The sequence below is a fragment of the Bos indicus genome, chromosome 1 (genome assembly GCF_029378745.1).
Source record: "Bos indicus isolate NIAB-ARS_2022 breed Sahiwal x Tharparkar chromosome 1, NIAB-ARS_B.indTharparkar_mat_pri_1.0, whole genome shotgun sequence".
Classification (NCBI taxonomy): Eukaryota; Metazoa; Chordata; class Mammalia; order Artiodactyla; family Bovidae; genus Bos; species Bos indicus.
This window is the reverse complement of record NC_091760.1, coordinates 153,538,949-153,553,516: the sequence shown is the minus strand read 5'-3', so window position 1 is coordinate 153,553,516 and position 14,568 is coordinate 153,538,949. Positions and strand designations below refer to the sequence as shown.

General features: G+C 48.3%; 1 protein-coding gene across 1 annotated transcript in view; it reads right to left on the bottom strand.

Moving 5' to 3' along the window:
* Positions 1-8,197: 8,197 nt before the first annotated feature.
* Positions 8,198-14,568, bottom strand: part of GALNT15 (polypeptide N-acetylgalactosaminyltransferase 15) — a 46,872-nt gene continuing 40,501 nt past the window's right edge. Inside the window, exons 9-10 of the mRNA XM_070797174.1 lie at positions 12,380-12,523; positions 8,198-10,431 (exon numbers count right to left, since the gene is read on the bottom strand). Coding sequence (XP_070653275.1) covers positions 10,285-10,431; positions 12,380-12,523 — 291 coding nt within the window. The 3' untranslated portion in view covers positions 8,198-10,284. The remainder of the gene's footprint in view (positions 10,432-12,379; positions 12,524-14,568) is intronic.

Sequence of the window (14,568 nt, the reverse complement as noted above, 5' to 3'; positions counted from 1 at the left end):
AAAGACCCTGATGCTGGGAAAGATTGAGGGCAGGAGGAGAAGGGGATGACAGAGGATGAGATGGTTGGATGACATCACCAACTCAGTGGACATGGGTTTGGGTGGACTCCGGGAGTTGGTGATGGACAGGGAGGCCTGGCGTGCCGCGGTTCATGGGGTCGGATAGAGTTGGACATGACTGAGCGACTGAACTGAACTGAACTGAAGGGGGAACAGGGGCTTCCCTGGTGGCTCAGATGATAAAGAATCTGCCTGCCAATGCAGGAGAATTTGTTCAATCCCTGGGTCAGGAAGATCCCCTGGAGAAGGAAGTGGCAACCCACTCCAGATTCTTGCCTGGAGAATCCCATGGACAAAGGAGTCTCTGATGGCTACAGTCCATGGGGTTGCAAAGAGTCAGATACAACTGAGTGACTAATGCTTTCACTTACTTTTAAGGGAGAACGAGGAAGTGCAGACCATGGCTCTTTGCTGAAGAAAGCCTGCTGCTCTGCTCAGTCTGGGGTAGACTTCCACTGTGAGCCAGACTGACCAGCAGTGCTGGACAGGGGCCATCGTAAGACAGCGGCACCATGTTCCCATCCGGGCCCCACCAGTGAGTCTCGGGCCAGCTGGGTAGGGAGGCAATGCAAGGAGGTAGCAGACCGGTTTGAGGAGGGGCCTGGAGACCCGACCTCAAAAGCTGGAAGGCCTTTGCTCAGACGGTCCGTGTGGAGATGTCCCTGTCAAGGGCTGGAGCCTCAGGGAGATGGTAGCAGCTCCACCACCCAGCAAAGCAACCACTGCCTAGAGCCCTGGGCACAGGCCTCTGTGGAGAGAGGTTAAGGGTACTCTTAAGAGCTGACTGGAGAAGAAAAGAGCATTCCCAATAAAGAGTAGGAAGAGTGGTTGCTCATCCTCCCATTCCATGAGGCATCTGACCAGCATGCGGGAACAAAACAAGACCTCTCCACAGCAGGTCAGCGTGCTCAGCGGCACCTCTCTCCGGGTGGTCGGAGTGATGGGGACATCTGTTCCTTGTGCTTGGTGAAGGCTCGCTGGACAGGCTGGGTCAGTGACCTGCAGAGCAGAGATGGGGTCGGGCGCTTTGAGCTGTCTGTGTGGGGGGAGGAGGCGTCCCCAGGCTGTTTATCAGGAGCCAGCCTTGGGCATGTGGGCACCAACTGTCAAAGGGCATGACAGGCTGGCAGCTTTGCATGCAGATTGCACCAGGCAAGAGGTACCCCTGGATCTGGCCTTGCAACACACTCCACGGGCCGTGTTGGCTCAGGAGCACAAGGAGGGAGGCTGATTGGCCTCGTGCAGCCTGGCCTCGAGCCCTGCTATTGGGAGGGCCTGACTCCAGCTTGTGTGCTGAAGTCTGGCTGAATGGGCTGCCAAGGATCAGAGTTTATGTAAACACACAGAGGCCATGGTTCTTGCCCCACGCAGGAGCTCATATCTGATCGTCCTCACTTCCCAGTTGCAAGGGAATCATGCTGGGGGGAGGCAGGGAGCATGTGTGTTGCCCTTTGTTAGTGTCTTCACCACCATAACCTAGAAACATGTCGGATTTCATCGGTTCCTGCAGTTGAATCCCATTGGCTTGGCTGAGATGCTGAGAGGTACTCTGCTCCTTAGCACCCCTCCCTTCCTTGTTGATGCTGCCTGTGGTCTCATTTAGGAAGCTCACCCTGCCTGACCTGTCAACCGGGAAGGCGCGGGGCATCTGTGCGTCCAAGGAAAGGCAGCTGACAGCTACAGTGTCAATGTTTTATATTTTGATTTAAATAAAATGAGTCATTTGTTTATTTCTATTTCATTCTAAAAAGGATTGGAGTCTGTTTACAATTAGATCCTGTTTTTTGCCCTCTTGTGTTTTCTTTCCTTTTTGGTTATTTATAATGTGAAAACACCCTATTTTTAAACTTTCCACCTTTAGTCACAGTTTCTTTGGGAACAGTTTTCTGTTTTTAAAGGATCTATCATTTGTCTCCTTCTGCAGCTGGAAAGAGGAGGTAAACAAGGCCTGTGAGCCACATCGGCCCCACCACCTGTTTTTGTAAATAAAGTTTTATTGTAACACAGGGACGCGCATCTGTCTATCATTGACCTTGCCTGCTTTTGTGCTACAAGGGCAGAGTTGTAGAGTCAGGGAAGAAACCATGTGGCTGCAAAGCCAAAAATATATACTATCTAGCCCTCTGGAGGAAAAGAATAAATACTAAATATAATTTAAAACTTTAAGTTATAATTTTAAAATGCCATCTGGCCCAAGTGCATTTATCCTGATCGGCACTGTGCGGTGATGTGAGGCTAGAATTGGTGTCTGTTCTTCTCTGTACCAGTGTCGCCCTGATTCCCAAGGCTCAGCCTTTCTGGATCTGTCTGGCCTACAGAGGCTGCTCTTTCTGGGCTCTGTCCCAGATAGGGGCTCAGCCCAGTTCCGTGGTTTCCATCCTCCAGCACAGGACATGGTCAGTGTGGAAGGCTTGACTGAAAGTTTGGGGTGATAGAAATAAAGTTTTAGACTGAGGACTAGACACAATTCTGAAAGTCCCTCTGGTAACCCTTCCTGCCCCCACTAGGAATATGTTTTTGACCATCTTGCTCTTTAGATGTTCGTGATATTGTTTGACCCTTCTCTTCCACTTTCTTCTGGAGAGCTATCGTGCTCTCTACTTCTAACTTACAGGTGATACCTGATATCTTCTAATAACTGGTATGTACCAGTTACTGGAAAATAACTGGAATATGAGAGGGAAATTTTCTGTGTTGCAGAGGAACTTTGCTTCCCTAGTCTTCAGGTTTCCACAAGGAGGGGCATCAATTAGAGGAACATGAGTGGCCTCTCTCTGCTTCTCACTCATTAGTCCTCAAGGAAGAAGGACCTCTAATACTTTAGATGAGCTTGGGATAAGGACTGACCACATGCCCCTTCCTCAGTCTCTTTCCCTGGGGACACAGCTTCCTGGAAGCCCATATGCTGGTCTTGCAGTTTGGTGAGATAATTTCAGTCCAAGGGAGTAGGAGTATTTGGCGCGTGGGGTGGGAGTACTATAAATAAGCAAAGATTGGAATTTGATGAGCAAACTGACTCTTGTAGGCAGAAACTGTTAGTGGACAGGCCATACATTCTAGGGTGGATTTCCCTATTAGGAGACAAGGAGATAAGGATTTGAAGGCAAGCGATTTGTCTGGAAGGTGAGCTTAGGAAGCACCTGTTGGGCTGTGAGAAAAGGATTGCAGCCAATCAAGCCATTTACCATTTGGGTGCTCAGAGCTTCACCCCACAGTAAACTCTGGGAAATGGTGTAGAATCTGCACCTCAGAGCTGTCCTGCTGGAGAGGTGGGGCAGCTGAGGTATTTATACTCCAACTCTTGTCAGTCACTGATTGAGGATTGCTCCTGGTGGGCGGGGGCAGGGGTGACTTCCTAGGCACATCTGGCCTTCCCCACATCAGAAAGCAACCTTTTTATCTTTGAAGAAAATCCACAGGCAAAGAAGGCCATGCTAGTGGTAAAGAAAAGTGAAGTTGCTCAGTCATGTCTGACTCTTTGTGACCCTGTGGACTGTAGCCCAACCAGGCTCCTCCGTCCATGGGATTCTCCAGGCAAGAATACTGGAGTGGGTTGCCATTTCCTTCTCCAGGGGATCTTCCCGACCCAGGGATTGAACCTGGGTCTCCCGCATTGCAGGCAGACGCTTTAACCTCTGAGCCACTAGGGAAGCCCTGGTGGTGAAAAACCCACCTGCTAATGCAGGAAACATAAGAGATGCTGGTTCAATCCCTGGGTTGGGAAGATCCCCTGGAGGAGGAAATGGCAACTCACTGCAGTATTCTTGCTGGAAAAATACCATGAACAGAGGATCTTGGTGGGTTACAGTTCATAGGGTTGCAAAGACCTGGACATGGCTGAAGTGACTGAGCACTCACAGGCAAAACCCCTGAGGCCGCTCCTCACTCCCTGAGGCTGAAAGGCTAGAGGGAGGTGGGTGGGGCCAGAGCACTCTATCACTATCACAGGCTGGTGTGGAAGGGTGAGTTTGGCATCTCTTTCTTAGTTAACTGTGTTTTAACTTTACTGTGGGACTTAGGATTGAGAGAATCTAATTTGGGGCTTTCTCAGGATTTGTTTTCCGATCATAGAATCTCATGGTTGGCTGTTAGTTACGGCTGTTTTCCAAGGCCTCAGGTCCCGGATCATCTCCAAAAGACTCCTATGGCTCAGTGGTAAAGAATCCACCTGCCAATGCAGGAGACACAGGAGACGCAAGTTCGATCCCTGGGTCGGGAAGATCCCCTGGCAGAGGGCATGGCAACCCCCTCCAGTATTCTTGCCTGGAGGATCCCATGGACAGAGGAGCCTGGTGGGCTACGGTCCACAGGGAGGCACAGAGTTGGACACGACTGAGCTCACACGAACACACAGGCTCACCATAGATCCTCTCTGTGGGCTGCCTGCCTTCCAGGGCCCCGGCTGCCTCCTTGAGACAGGGCCCTCCCCCAGCACCTCCGGCAGCAGCTCTAGCAGCCTGGCGTCCTCTGTCCACAGGCAACGGTATTTCTGCACCTTCACACTGTCGGCTCTCCCAGGAGAGATGAGGCTGAGAACTGCTGAAAAGCTGAGCGATAAACTGGTTTGTCCAGTGCTCATAGATTCTTTGGAGAAGGCAATGGCATCCCACTCCAGTACTCTTTCCTGGAAAATCCCATGGACGGAGGAGTGTGGTAGGCTACAGTCCATGGGGTTGCAAAGAGTTGGACGGGACTGAGTGACGTCACTTTCACTTTCATAGATTCTTACCTTGTCTCTTATGTCTCTTCCAGAGAGACTAATCTCTTAGTCTCAGTAGAAAATTATTGGTGAATAATTAGGTCAATTATTGACCCAATTAGGTCAAGTCTCCTCCTGCCACCAATCGGGGGTGGACTCCTGTAGAGGCAGCAGGTGGCTCCCAGTGTGGCTGTGTGGCTAGACTTGGGGAATGTGCCGGGTGGGCGATTCAACAGCTGCCCGCCTCCCCCTTAACAGACACTTCTCCACCCTCTGAACAGGGTCACTGGTGCATCTGTACTAGTCATGGCTTGAAAAACAGCTTTTCAGGCTCTTCTGGGCCTTAAGTGAAGCATTAAGCATTGCCACCCTTGGCCAGTTCCTAAAGGAGAAGGGTCAACAGTGCCATCAAGAAGGTCGCCCAGTGAAGTAAAGGTGCCCCACCTGCTGGTCACATTTTACTGTAAAGTTACAAGGCTTTCATAAGTCCAAGCTGCAGTTGAATTGGCCCTGTCATCTTCATTTAGCATTTGTCAAGGGTTCTGGAATATCACTTGACTGTGAGTTAGCTGTATGGTTCAGAAATTTTTAACTCCTCTATGGTTTTTCCTGTGGTCATGTATGGATGTGAGAGTTGGACTGTGAAGAAGGCTGAGCGCCGAAGAATTGATGCCTTTGAAGTGTGGTGTTGGAAAAGACTCTTGAGAGTCCCTTGGACTGCAAGAACATCCAACCAGTCCATTCTGAAGGAGATCAGCCCTGGGATCTCTTTGGAGGGAATGATGCTGAAGCTGAAACTCCAGTACTTTGGCCACCTCATGTGAAGAGTTGACTCATTGGAAAAGACTCTGATGCTGGGAGGGATTGGGGGCAGGAGAAGAAGGGGACGGCAGAGGATGAGATGGCTGGATGGCATCACTGACTTGATGGACGTGAGTCTGAGTGAACTCTGGGAGTTGGTGATGGACAGGGAGGCCTGGCATGCTGTGATTCATGGGGTCGCGAAGAGTCCGACACGACTGAGCGACTGAACTGAACTGAACTGAAGGGCAGAAAACGAAGAGGAACTTTAGAGCCTCTTGATGAGGGTGAAAGAGGGGAGTGAAAAAGCTGGCTTGAAAGTCAACAATAAAAAAAGCTAGGATCGTGGCTTCCAGTCCCATCACTTTACGGCAAATGGAAGGGGTAAAGGTGGAACCAGTGTCAGATTTTATTTTTTTGGCTCCAAAATCACTGCAAACGGTGAGTGCAGCCATGAAATTAAAAGATACTTGCTCCTTGGAAAAAGAACTATGACAAGCCTAGACAGCGTATTAAGAAGCAGAGACATTACTTTCCCAACAAGATCTGTATAGTCAAAGCTATGGTTTTCCTAGTAATCATGTACAGATATGAGGGATGGACCATAAAGAAGGCTGAGCACCAAAGAATTGATGCTTTTGAACTGTGTTGCTGGAGAAGACTCTTGAGAGTCCCTTGGACTGCAAGGAGATCCAATCAGTCCATCCTGAAGGAAATCAGTCCTGAGTATTCATTGGAAGGACTGATGCTGAAGTGAAACTCCAATACTTTGGCCACCTGATGTGAAGAGCTGACTCATTTGAAAAGACCCTGATGCTGGGAAAGATTGAGGGCAGGAGGAGTAGGGGATGACAGAGGATGAAATGGTTGGATTGCACACCGATCTGATGGTCATGAGTTTGAGCAAGCTCTGGGAGATAGTGGAGGACAGAGGGGCCTGGCGTGCTGCAGTCCATGAGGTTGCAAAGAGTTGGACACAATTTAGCAACTGAACAACAACAATTTTCAAACATGACGCTGATCTCTTCGGGCTGAGCTTGTAAACTATCACTGGGAGTCAAGGAACCACGCCGACTCTGTTCTTAACCCAAAAGAATCAGGCGACCTGCTTTGATTCATGAGAGCATAGCATATTGGTATAACGTAGAGACTTTGGTGATGAGAAAATATCAACATCCCAGACCTGTGCAAAGAACTACCACATCAGCAAAGATCCTCACAATATTAAAGCCATGCTAAGGACACACTTCCCTATTTAAAGAGCACGTTTCACAGAAGAGGAGGTTGAAACTGCAGAAACATTGAAATAAAGTGAAGTGAAGTCGCTCAGTCGTGTCCAACTTTTTGCAACCCTACAGACTGCAGCCCTCCAGGCTCCTCTATCCATAGGATTTTCCAGGCAAGAGTATTGAAGTGGGTTGCCATTTCCTTCTCCAGGGGATCTTCCTGACCCAGGGATGGAACCTGGGTCTTCCACGTTGTAGGCAGATGCTTTACCATCTGAGCCACCAGGAGATTGCAGAAACATTGGAGATTGGAAATAGGGTTCTAGAATCCTAGAAATATCACCTCCTTGGTTATTGTGCTCAACATAATTATTGAAAATATACCCAAATCCAGGTGTTTGAAGAATCAGGGCAGGACTTGTAGGCGCTTTGGGCTTTGGCCCAACAAGCGGCATTTCTAACAGAGCCTTTACAGAACAAGCATAAACAGCGTCCACAATCTGTAGGGCTGTGCCCATCAAGCAGCCCACGGCAGTGTCCAGATTTAGTGACTGGTCCCAGGTCGTTTGGTGCCCAACTGGCTTTTTCATGGCCTCTCAGTGCAAAGCGGAAGGCTCCCCTTGAGGTGGGCACGATAACGTGACCTCCAATGATGTCAAATTCTGGCACAGTGACTGACACACCATCAGCTCGGGCCTGGGGGACTTTCTGATGTTCGTGGGAGTTGCGATTCTAAATTGGCCAGTGGGATTAATGCATTGAGACCAAAGAGGAAATAGATCAGGGCCCCTCTAGGGATGACATCTGCTTTCATTGTGAAATAGCACAGTGTTTGATTCTAACATTGTTGGCTGAGAACTCTCTTTCCCCACAGCGGGACAGCCTCAGGATATTAGGAGAAGTTGTGTTGAATATAAACAAGTCTGAAAGAAGAAGATGGTGGTTGAATCTCTTCTTTCCATGGGATGATGAATCTATCTAGATCATTGCTTACTAATGATGGTGAATTCAGTCTTAAAACCCAAACAATAAAGTCTTACAAAATTCAGATGGACAAGTGAAACTCTTGGGAATCAAATCTTCTGACTGCCAGATTTCTCTACTTTTAAATTGATTGCTGTAGATAAAATCAGAACTGAGTCCATAGAGGAGAGGATTTGAATACTATTACCCTATGATGAGGAGAAGGTTGAATTTCTTTGAGAATTAAGTGGAGGCATCTGTTTTGTTTAAATTAAGGGTCTTTAAGTACCAGCCAGGGACTGAGTTGACAGCCATTTCTGTAATAAAGTAATAAATCATGGGGATGTTTAAGGAAGCAAGAAACACCACATTCTTACTTTGTTCAACCAATTAAGCAATAAGCCATCTGGGTCCTTTTGTAAATTACTGTCAAGCACAACTTATACAATTCAATTCAGCCTTTCATTTAATTATATTAATTTATTCCAGCAACTTTAAATACCAAACAATGCCAATACCAATGTTCATTTTTAAAATAGAAGTCTAGTTTAGCTTTTATTTTTTAATGATTAACACCCTTCCCAAGGTTGTCATGTGAGAATTTTTAGCTCTGTCTCGGCCTCAGGATATTAGGAGAATTTGTGTTGAACATAAACAAGTCTGAAAGAAGAAGATGGTGGCTGAATCTCTTCTTTCCATGGGATGATGAATCTGTCTAGATCAGTGCTATCCCACAGGCCTGTTTTCATGATGGAATGAAATGGAGAGCTATTGGATGGAGAGCTATTATCTGTGCTCTCCAACACAGTGGCTCTTAAGTCCTTGAAATGTGGCCAGTACTACTGAGGAACTGAGCCTAAATTTTCTTTAATTTTAATGAATTTATGTTTAGATAGCCACATGTAGCCAGTGGCTCTTTGCCCAAGTCTAGAGTATATTCTGAGGAAGGAAAAATACAGCGTGCCATTAACCTCAACAGGTGGAGAAGAGATGTGCAGTATGACGGATATTTTTTGGAAGCCCTCACTTCCTGCTCAGTGTTTGTTATCTGAAACACACTGCATCCCGAGACAGCCCAGAGGAGACCAGCATCTTTGAGGGGAGATTCATATGCTGACCGTGTGAAGAGGGAACTCCATCTGGAAGAGAAATGGGCACCACCTCTTAATCACAGAACCAACCCCACTCAACAACCCTTAAGTCCCATCTAGGTGGGCCAAGTCACAGCAAGAGAGACATCCGGCTTTCACCAGCATGGACTCTGCCCTGAGGAAGATGTGTTCTTCCTATGGCTGAATGTTCAGACGTGGGCCTCTTTGCGGGTAACCAGACATTTCCTGGGGGTTCAGACCCAGCCCTTTCAACCTCATGGACATCAACACCCCACTCTAGTTCCTCTCAAAGGAATTTTGACTCAGATGCTGGCAGTTCCCTCCCAGGGAGATTTGCCTCTTTGCAAAAGTTGCTTGTTCTGATCCAGTCAACGCAAACTTGGTAACAGGACATCAGGAGTTTCTCAACTGTACACACTTCCTTTTAGTGGGAGTGTTCAGTCTAAGCTGACCCAACACCAATGACTATAGAGAAGCGTATTGCATGAGAATCTGATTATAGTTAATCAAGCTAGAGAACAGTGAGGGCAAAGGTGAATGGAGGTAGAAAGTCCCAAGAAAATTCTCATTAACATGAAAACATCTTACTCCAGGTCTACTGACTCTCTGCAGTTGCTAGGCTGAGCTGAAAAGTGGGTAAAAGTCTCTGTAATCCTGTTTTCTCTAAGTAGCTTGCTTCCTTCATCTGAGCTATGGTTCAACCAATGAACATGAAATTTGTCTTCATAAACTTATTCTCAAGTTTTTGGATGTCAGAACTTTGTACCTTCTTCACACTTTAATTTTTATGGTTGTCAACACGGACAGTCCAGGGTAAGGCAGTTTAGAATAAACTGATCAGTAGGAATCTTGCGTCCTGAAGGTGTTGCCAGGCCTCTGTCCTCTGTTGCTGCTGTTTAGTCGCTCAGTTGTGTCCAGCTCTTTATGACCTCATGGACTCCAGCCTGCCAGGCTCCCCTGTCCATGGAATTTTCCAGGCAAGAATACTGGAGTGGGTTGCTACTTCCTTCTCCAGGGGATCTTCCCAACCCAGGGATGGAACCTACTTCTTCTGCATTGGCAGGTGGATCCTTTACTACTGAGCCACCAGAGAAGCCCCTTCTCTCCTTAGTCAGAGATAAAAGGAATTGTACAGTGCTCAGTGGGGGGAAAAAACAAGAATCTTCTGTACCATGCCATGATCATCTACCAGTGATGAAGACAAGGAGACAGTGGGTCCATATTTTTTGTCTAAAAGAGACAGTGGCCTGTGAAATAAGGGGCGGGAAGAAAAGACTTTCCGTATTCACGCATGGAGCTTGCGTTTCTGCTCTCGCCACCGCACACACGTAAACGGCCCGCTTCATGGACGGCACGTGCCGCTGCAGTTCCCCTGGGCTAGGCTGCGACGGCCACGCTTCTGTGTTCCTTCAGAGGGTGGCCTTCACCGTTCATCCACGGTGCTGACGCTGTCAAATCGCCACAGCTGGCTGGCTTTTCCGTCACACTCACGCAAGTACAGATCTTTATTGTTTTCCTGCACCACAGCTTCCATGCATTTCCCAGAGAGAATGTGAACAATCATTCCATTCTGAAAGGAGAGAAGAAAAGGAAAAATATATATATAAAGAAAACTAGTCAGACCCTCACAATCAGTCAGCAAAGAAAGAAATGCCTAAAATTTGTGCTAGTCATTAAGAGAACGATAAAAGGGTTGTCCGCTGGCCTGATAGGGAATTGGAGTATTTTGGCTACTATGTAATATAATTTATGTAGCCCTAAGTTTCCCAGGTGGCTCAGAGGTAAAGAATCCACCTGCCAAGCAGCAGGCACAGGTTGGATCCCTGGGTCAGGAAGATCTCCTGGAGAAGGACATGGCAACCCACTCCTGTGTCCTTGCCTGGGAAATCCCATGGACGGAGGAGCCTGGTGAGCTAGGGTCCGTGGGGTTGCAAAAGAGTCAGACACAACTTCGCAACTAAACGACAACAATATGTAAGATAAAACTTCCCACCTTAACCATTTTTAAGTGTAAAATGTATTCGTGTTAAGTATGTTCACATTGTGATGAGACAGATCTCCAGAACTTCTTCTTCTTTCAAAACGGAAACTCAATTCCCATTGAATGAGAACTTCCCTTTCCCTGCTTCCCCTCGGGCCAGGTAACTACCGTTCTATTTTCCGTTTGTACGAATCTGACTTCTCTATGCACCTCATATTAAGTGTACTCATATAGTATTTGCCTTTTTGTGACCGGCTTATTTCACTTAGAATAATGTCTTCAAGTTTCACCCATGTTGAAGCAAATGACAGGATTTCCTTCTTCCTTAAGATGGAATAATATTCCATTGTATGCACATAGCGTATTTTGTTCATTTATTCATCAATCACTGGACTCTTGGGTTGCTTCCGCCTCTTGACTATTGTGAATAGTGTTGCTATGAACAGTACCTCATTTCTTTTTATGGCTGGATGAGAATACTTTTTTAAAGTCTTACTTTCTAATGCCTGAAAGATGCTGGGTATATCTTAGTCACTAATCTTTTACACATTATGCTTAAATGCGGTTTCTAAATCTATCTTATCCAGAGGCCTTGCTTAGAATGATCCTTTATGATCATTCATAAAGGGCCTTAACTTGGTTTCCACGAATTCTCTGAGCACGTGTGGCCCCCTGAGTCCTGGGCTCACCTGTCGCCAGAGCCCCAAGAGCTTTGTTCTCAACATTTCTTGTGAGTTCAGCTTAAGTCTTAGACTATATGATTTTCCTCTTTCACAGCCTGCTTTAAGAGCGCTGATGCATGGAGTTCTGATTAGTTATTTAACCACCACTATTTCTAAGCAAAAGGTGAAGATAAGACATTTTAAAAAGACGTGTGTATTAATTTGTTTTTTCATGTCCTTACACCCTAGCTCACGTCAGAAGGGATTTGAGGTGAAGGAAAAACAATGTAGACAGTTGTTAATACTGTCTCCTTCCAACCCTTAAAGTGCTCACTCTGCCTAAATACTTAGACTCCTCCTAGTTCCTCTTTATTGGATGCTGACCTCTAGAAAGGAGCTAGAGCCTCTCTCTGGGGTAATGGGAATTCAAGTCTTACGAAAATGATGAAACGCTCAGCACGAAATTAGCAAAGGAAGAAAGTACAATCTACGCCATCATCTATTTGGTTGTGGAACAGGAGGTGGGCCTTTCCTCTGCTCCTAAAAGCACACCACCCATGGGGTTTGACAGCGTCTGTAACACGCCCCACAGTCCTACTCGAGGCCTAAAGCGGATAAACTTTAAAGCTAGGGGGTCTCCACTTTCCAGTGCATGAAGACTGAGCAACGCAGAGACCTGGGAAATTAGCACCCTTCTGGATGCTGGCGGATAACTCGGCTGCAAGGTTGGCTTCACCGCCCTCCAAGGCCTTAGTGCCAAGCCACTAAGTTCAGCCCCAGGGACACAGGCTTGTGCGGTAATACTTGACCTCTCGGAAGAGGCAGACACGTGCCCGCCAGCGGCCCCGTGAGCTCCTCCTGGGTGGGTCACTCACCTCCTGGTGGTCCCAGTGCTGCTGGTGGATGGCAGGGCCCCCCTCGGTGCAGTTCTGGAGAATCACCTGCTCTCGCCTGACGTCAAAGCACAGGTGCCCTGGGCCGCCGTAGCGGATGGTGCTCCGGCCCGTGTGCTCCAGGCGCTGGGACAGGGGAATGGCCGTTAGCACCACTAGAAGGAGACCCTGTCCAAAGCTGGATAAGGGAAGGAGAGCTCACCGCAACAGGGCCGAGGTCTGGGGGCAAGCTTCAGATTCCGATGGAGTCAACAAGGCTCTGTCTCATAGTCAGGTTCACAGATACCAAGCTGGACTAGCCCTGACCTCTGACACCACCTCACTACAGTTACCGTGACACTCACATTTATACATTCTGACAGTCTTCTCCCTTATTCTATTTACCGCAACATAGGCGAAGCCATCAGGCTTCCCTCATAGCTTAGCTGGTAAAGAATCCACCTGCAATGCAGGAGATCCCAGTTCAATTCCCAGGTTGGGAAGATCCGCTGGAGAAGGGATAGGCTACCTACTCCAGTATTCTTGGGCTTCCCTGGTGGCTCAGCTGGTAAAGAATCCGCCTCCAATGCGGGAGACCTGGGTTCAATGCCTGGGCTGGGGAGATCCCCTGGAGAAGGGAAAGGCTACCCGCTCCAGTCTTCTGGCCTGGAGAAGTCCATGGACTGCATAGTCCACGGGGTCGCAAAGAACCAGGCAGGACTGAGCGACCCTCACTTTCCTTTCACTTCCAGGTGAAGCCATGCAGGATGCCCTGTGTTTTGTGAGGGTCCCTGGAGATTTCTCTTTGCTATAAACTTAGTTCCTTATACATAAAAGAGTGTGTTTCTTCTTATTCTTAATACAGCATATGGTGGTTTCAGCTTAGCAAGTTCACAGTTTTTCTTGATACAGAAGCCGTTGCTAATCCCCACCTTCCCACCAAGAATCTTGGTGGTGGTTTAGTCACTAAGTTGGGTCTGATTCTTGCGACCCTGGGGACTGGGAACCTACCAGGATCCTCTGTCCATGGGATTCTCCAGGCAAGAATACTGGAGTGGGTTGCCATGTCCTTCTCCAGGGGACTCTTCCCAGGAATCGAACCCAGGACTCCTGCACTGCAGGCAGATTCTTTACCGACTGAGCTACAAGGGAAGCCCAAGAATCTTAACTCCCAAACCTAACATTCCTCTTGCATGAGGGAGACCATTATCCCTACTTGCAGATGAGGAAACCAAGACCCAGAGAGGTTAAGAAGCCTGCCTGACGTCACACAGCCAGAAGGTGAGGTGCGTCCACGGTCATAAAGCCTCCTCACCTACCGCTCTCTCTCTGTCCTCTGGGCCAGGAGTGCCCACTGGTGATTCTAGAACACTGGTAGACAGTAAAACCAGAAGGGGACAAAGGGATCCTGATTGCCTGCTTCCCAACAAGTCCTGCAGGCCCAAGGCCTTCGCCTGGGGTCCCAGAGCCTCGCTGATCCTGCCTGCAGGGCTGAACCCTTGAAAGCATTTTCTTGCTTTGGCCCCAGGCTCTCGGGGGCTTATCTGACTCAGTATCTCCAGGAACTCACACTTTATTGTTCGCTTTTAATATAGGCCTTTGGGGTAGAAGAGCTTAATGCAACAGCCCCATCACAGGCTCAAAGCAGAAAGTCTTGGGGGTGGGCTAGACTTTTTAGGATATCATCCAAGCTGTGAAAAGAAGTGAACCCCCCAAACCCTCGGCCAAAGTCACAGGGGTGTCCCATTACCTGGGCAGGTATTTGTGTGATGGGAATTTGAAGAGAAGAAATACCCTCCCACAGAAGCCCTTCCTGATAAGCCAGGAGCCCACATGATGCTGGAAGCACCCTCTGCCTCTAACCTCCCCCTCACTCAGCGAGGATCTCCTAGTCTGTCCCGCCAGCCACCTGCGCCCACCTGCAGGACCTCAGGTCAAGGAGACCCTCCCCCTGTGGGAGAGTGCCTGCCCTGGTCGTGTTCATCGTCCCTCTTTGGCCGCGCCTCGGGTCATAAGCTGGAGAAGGAAATGGCAGCCCACTCCAGTATTCTTGCCTAGAGAATCCCATGGACAGAGGAGTCTGGTGGGCTCTGTCCGGGGTCACAGAGTCGGACACGACTGAAGCGACTTAGCAGCCACAGCAGCAGCAGCAGCGGGTCATAAGCTTCTGTTGTCCTGGGGCGGCCAGCCCT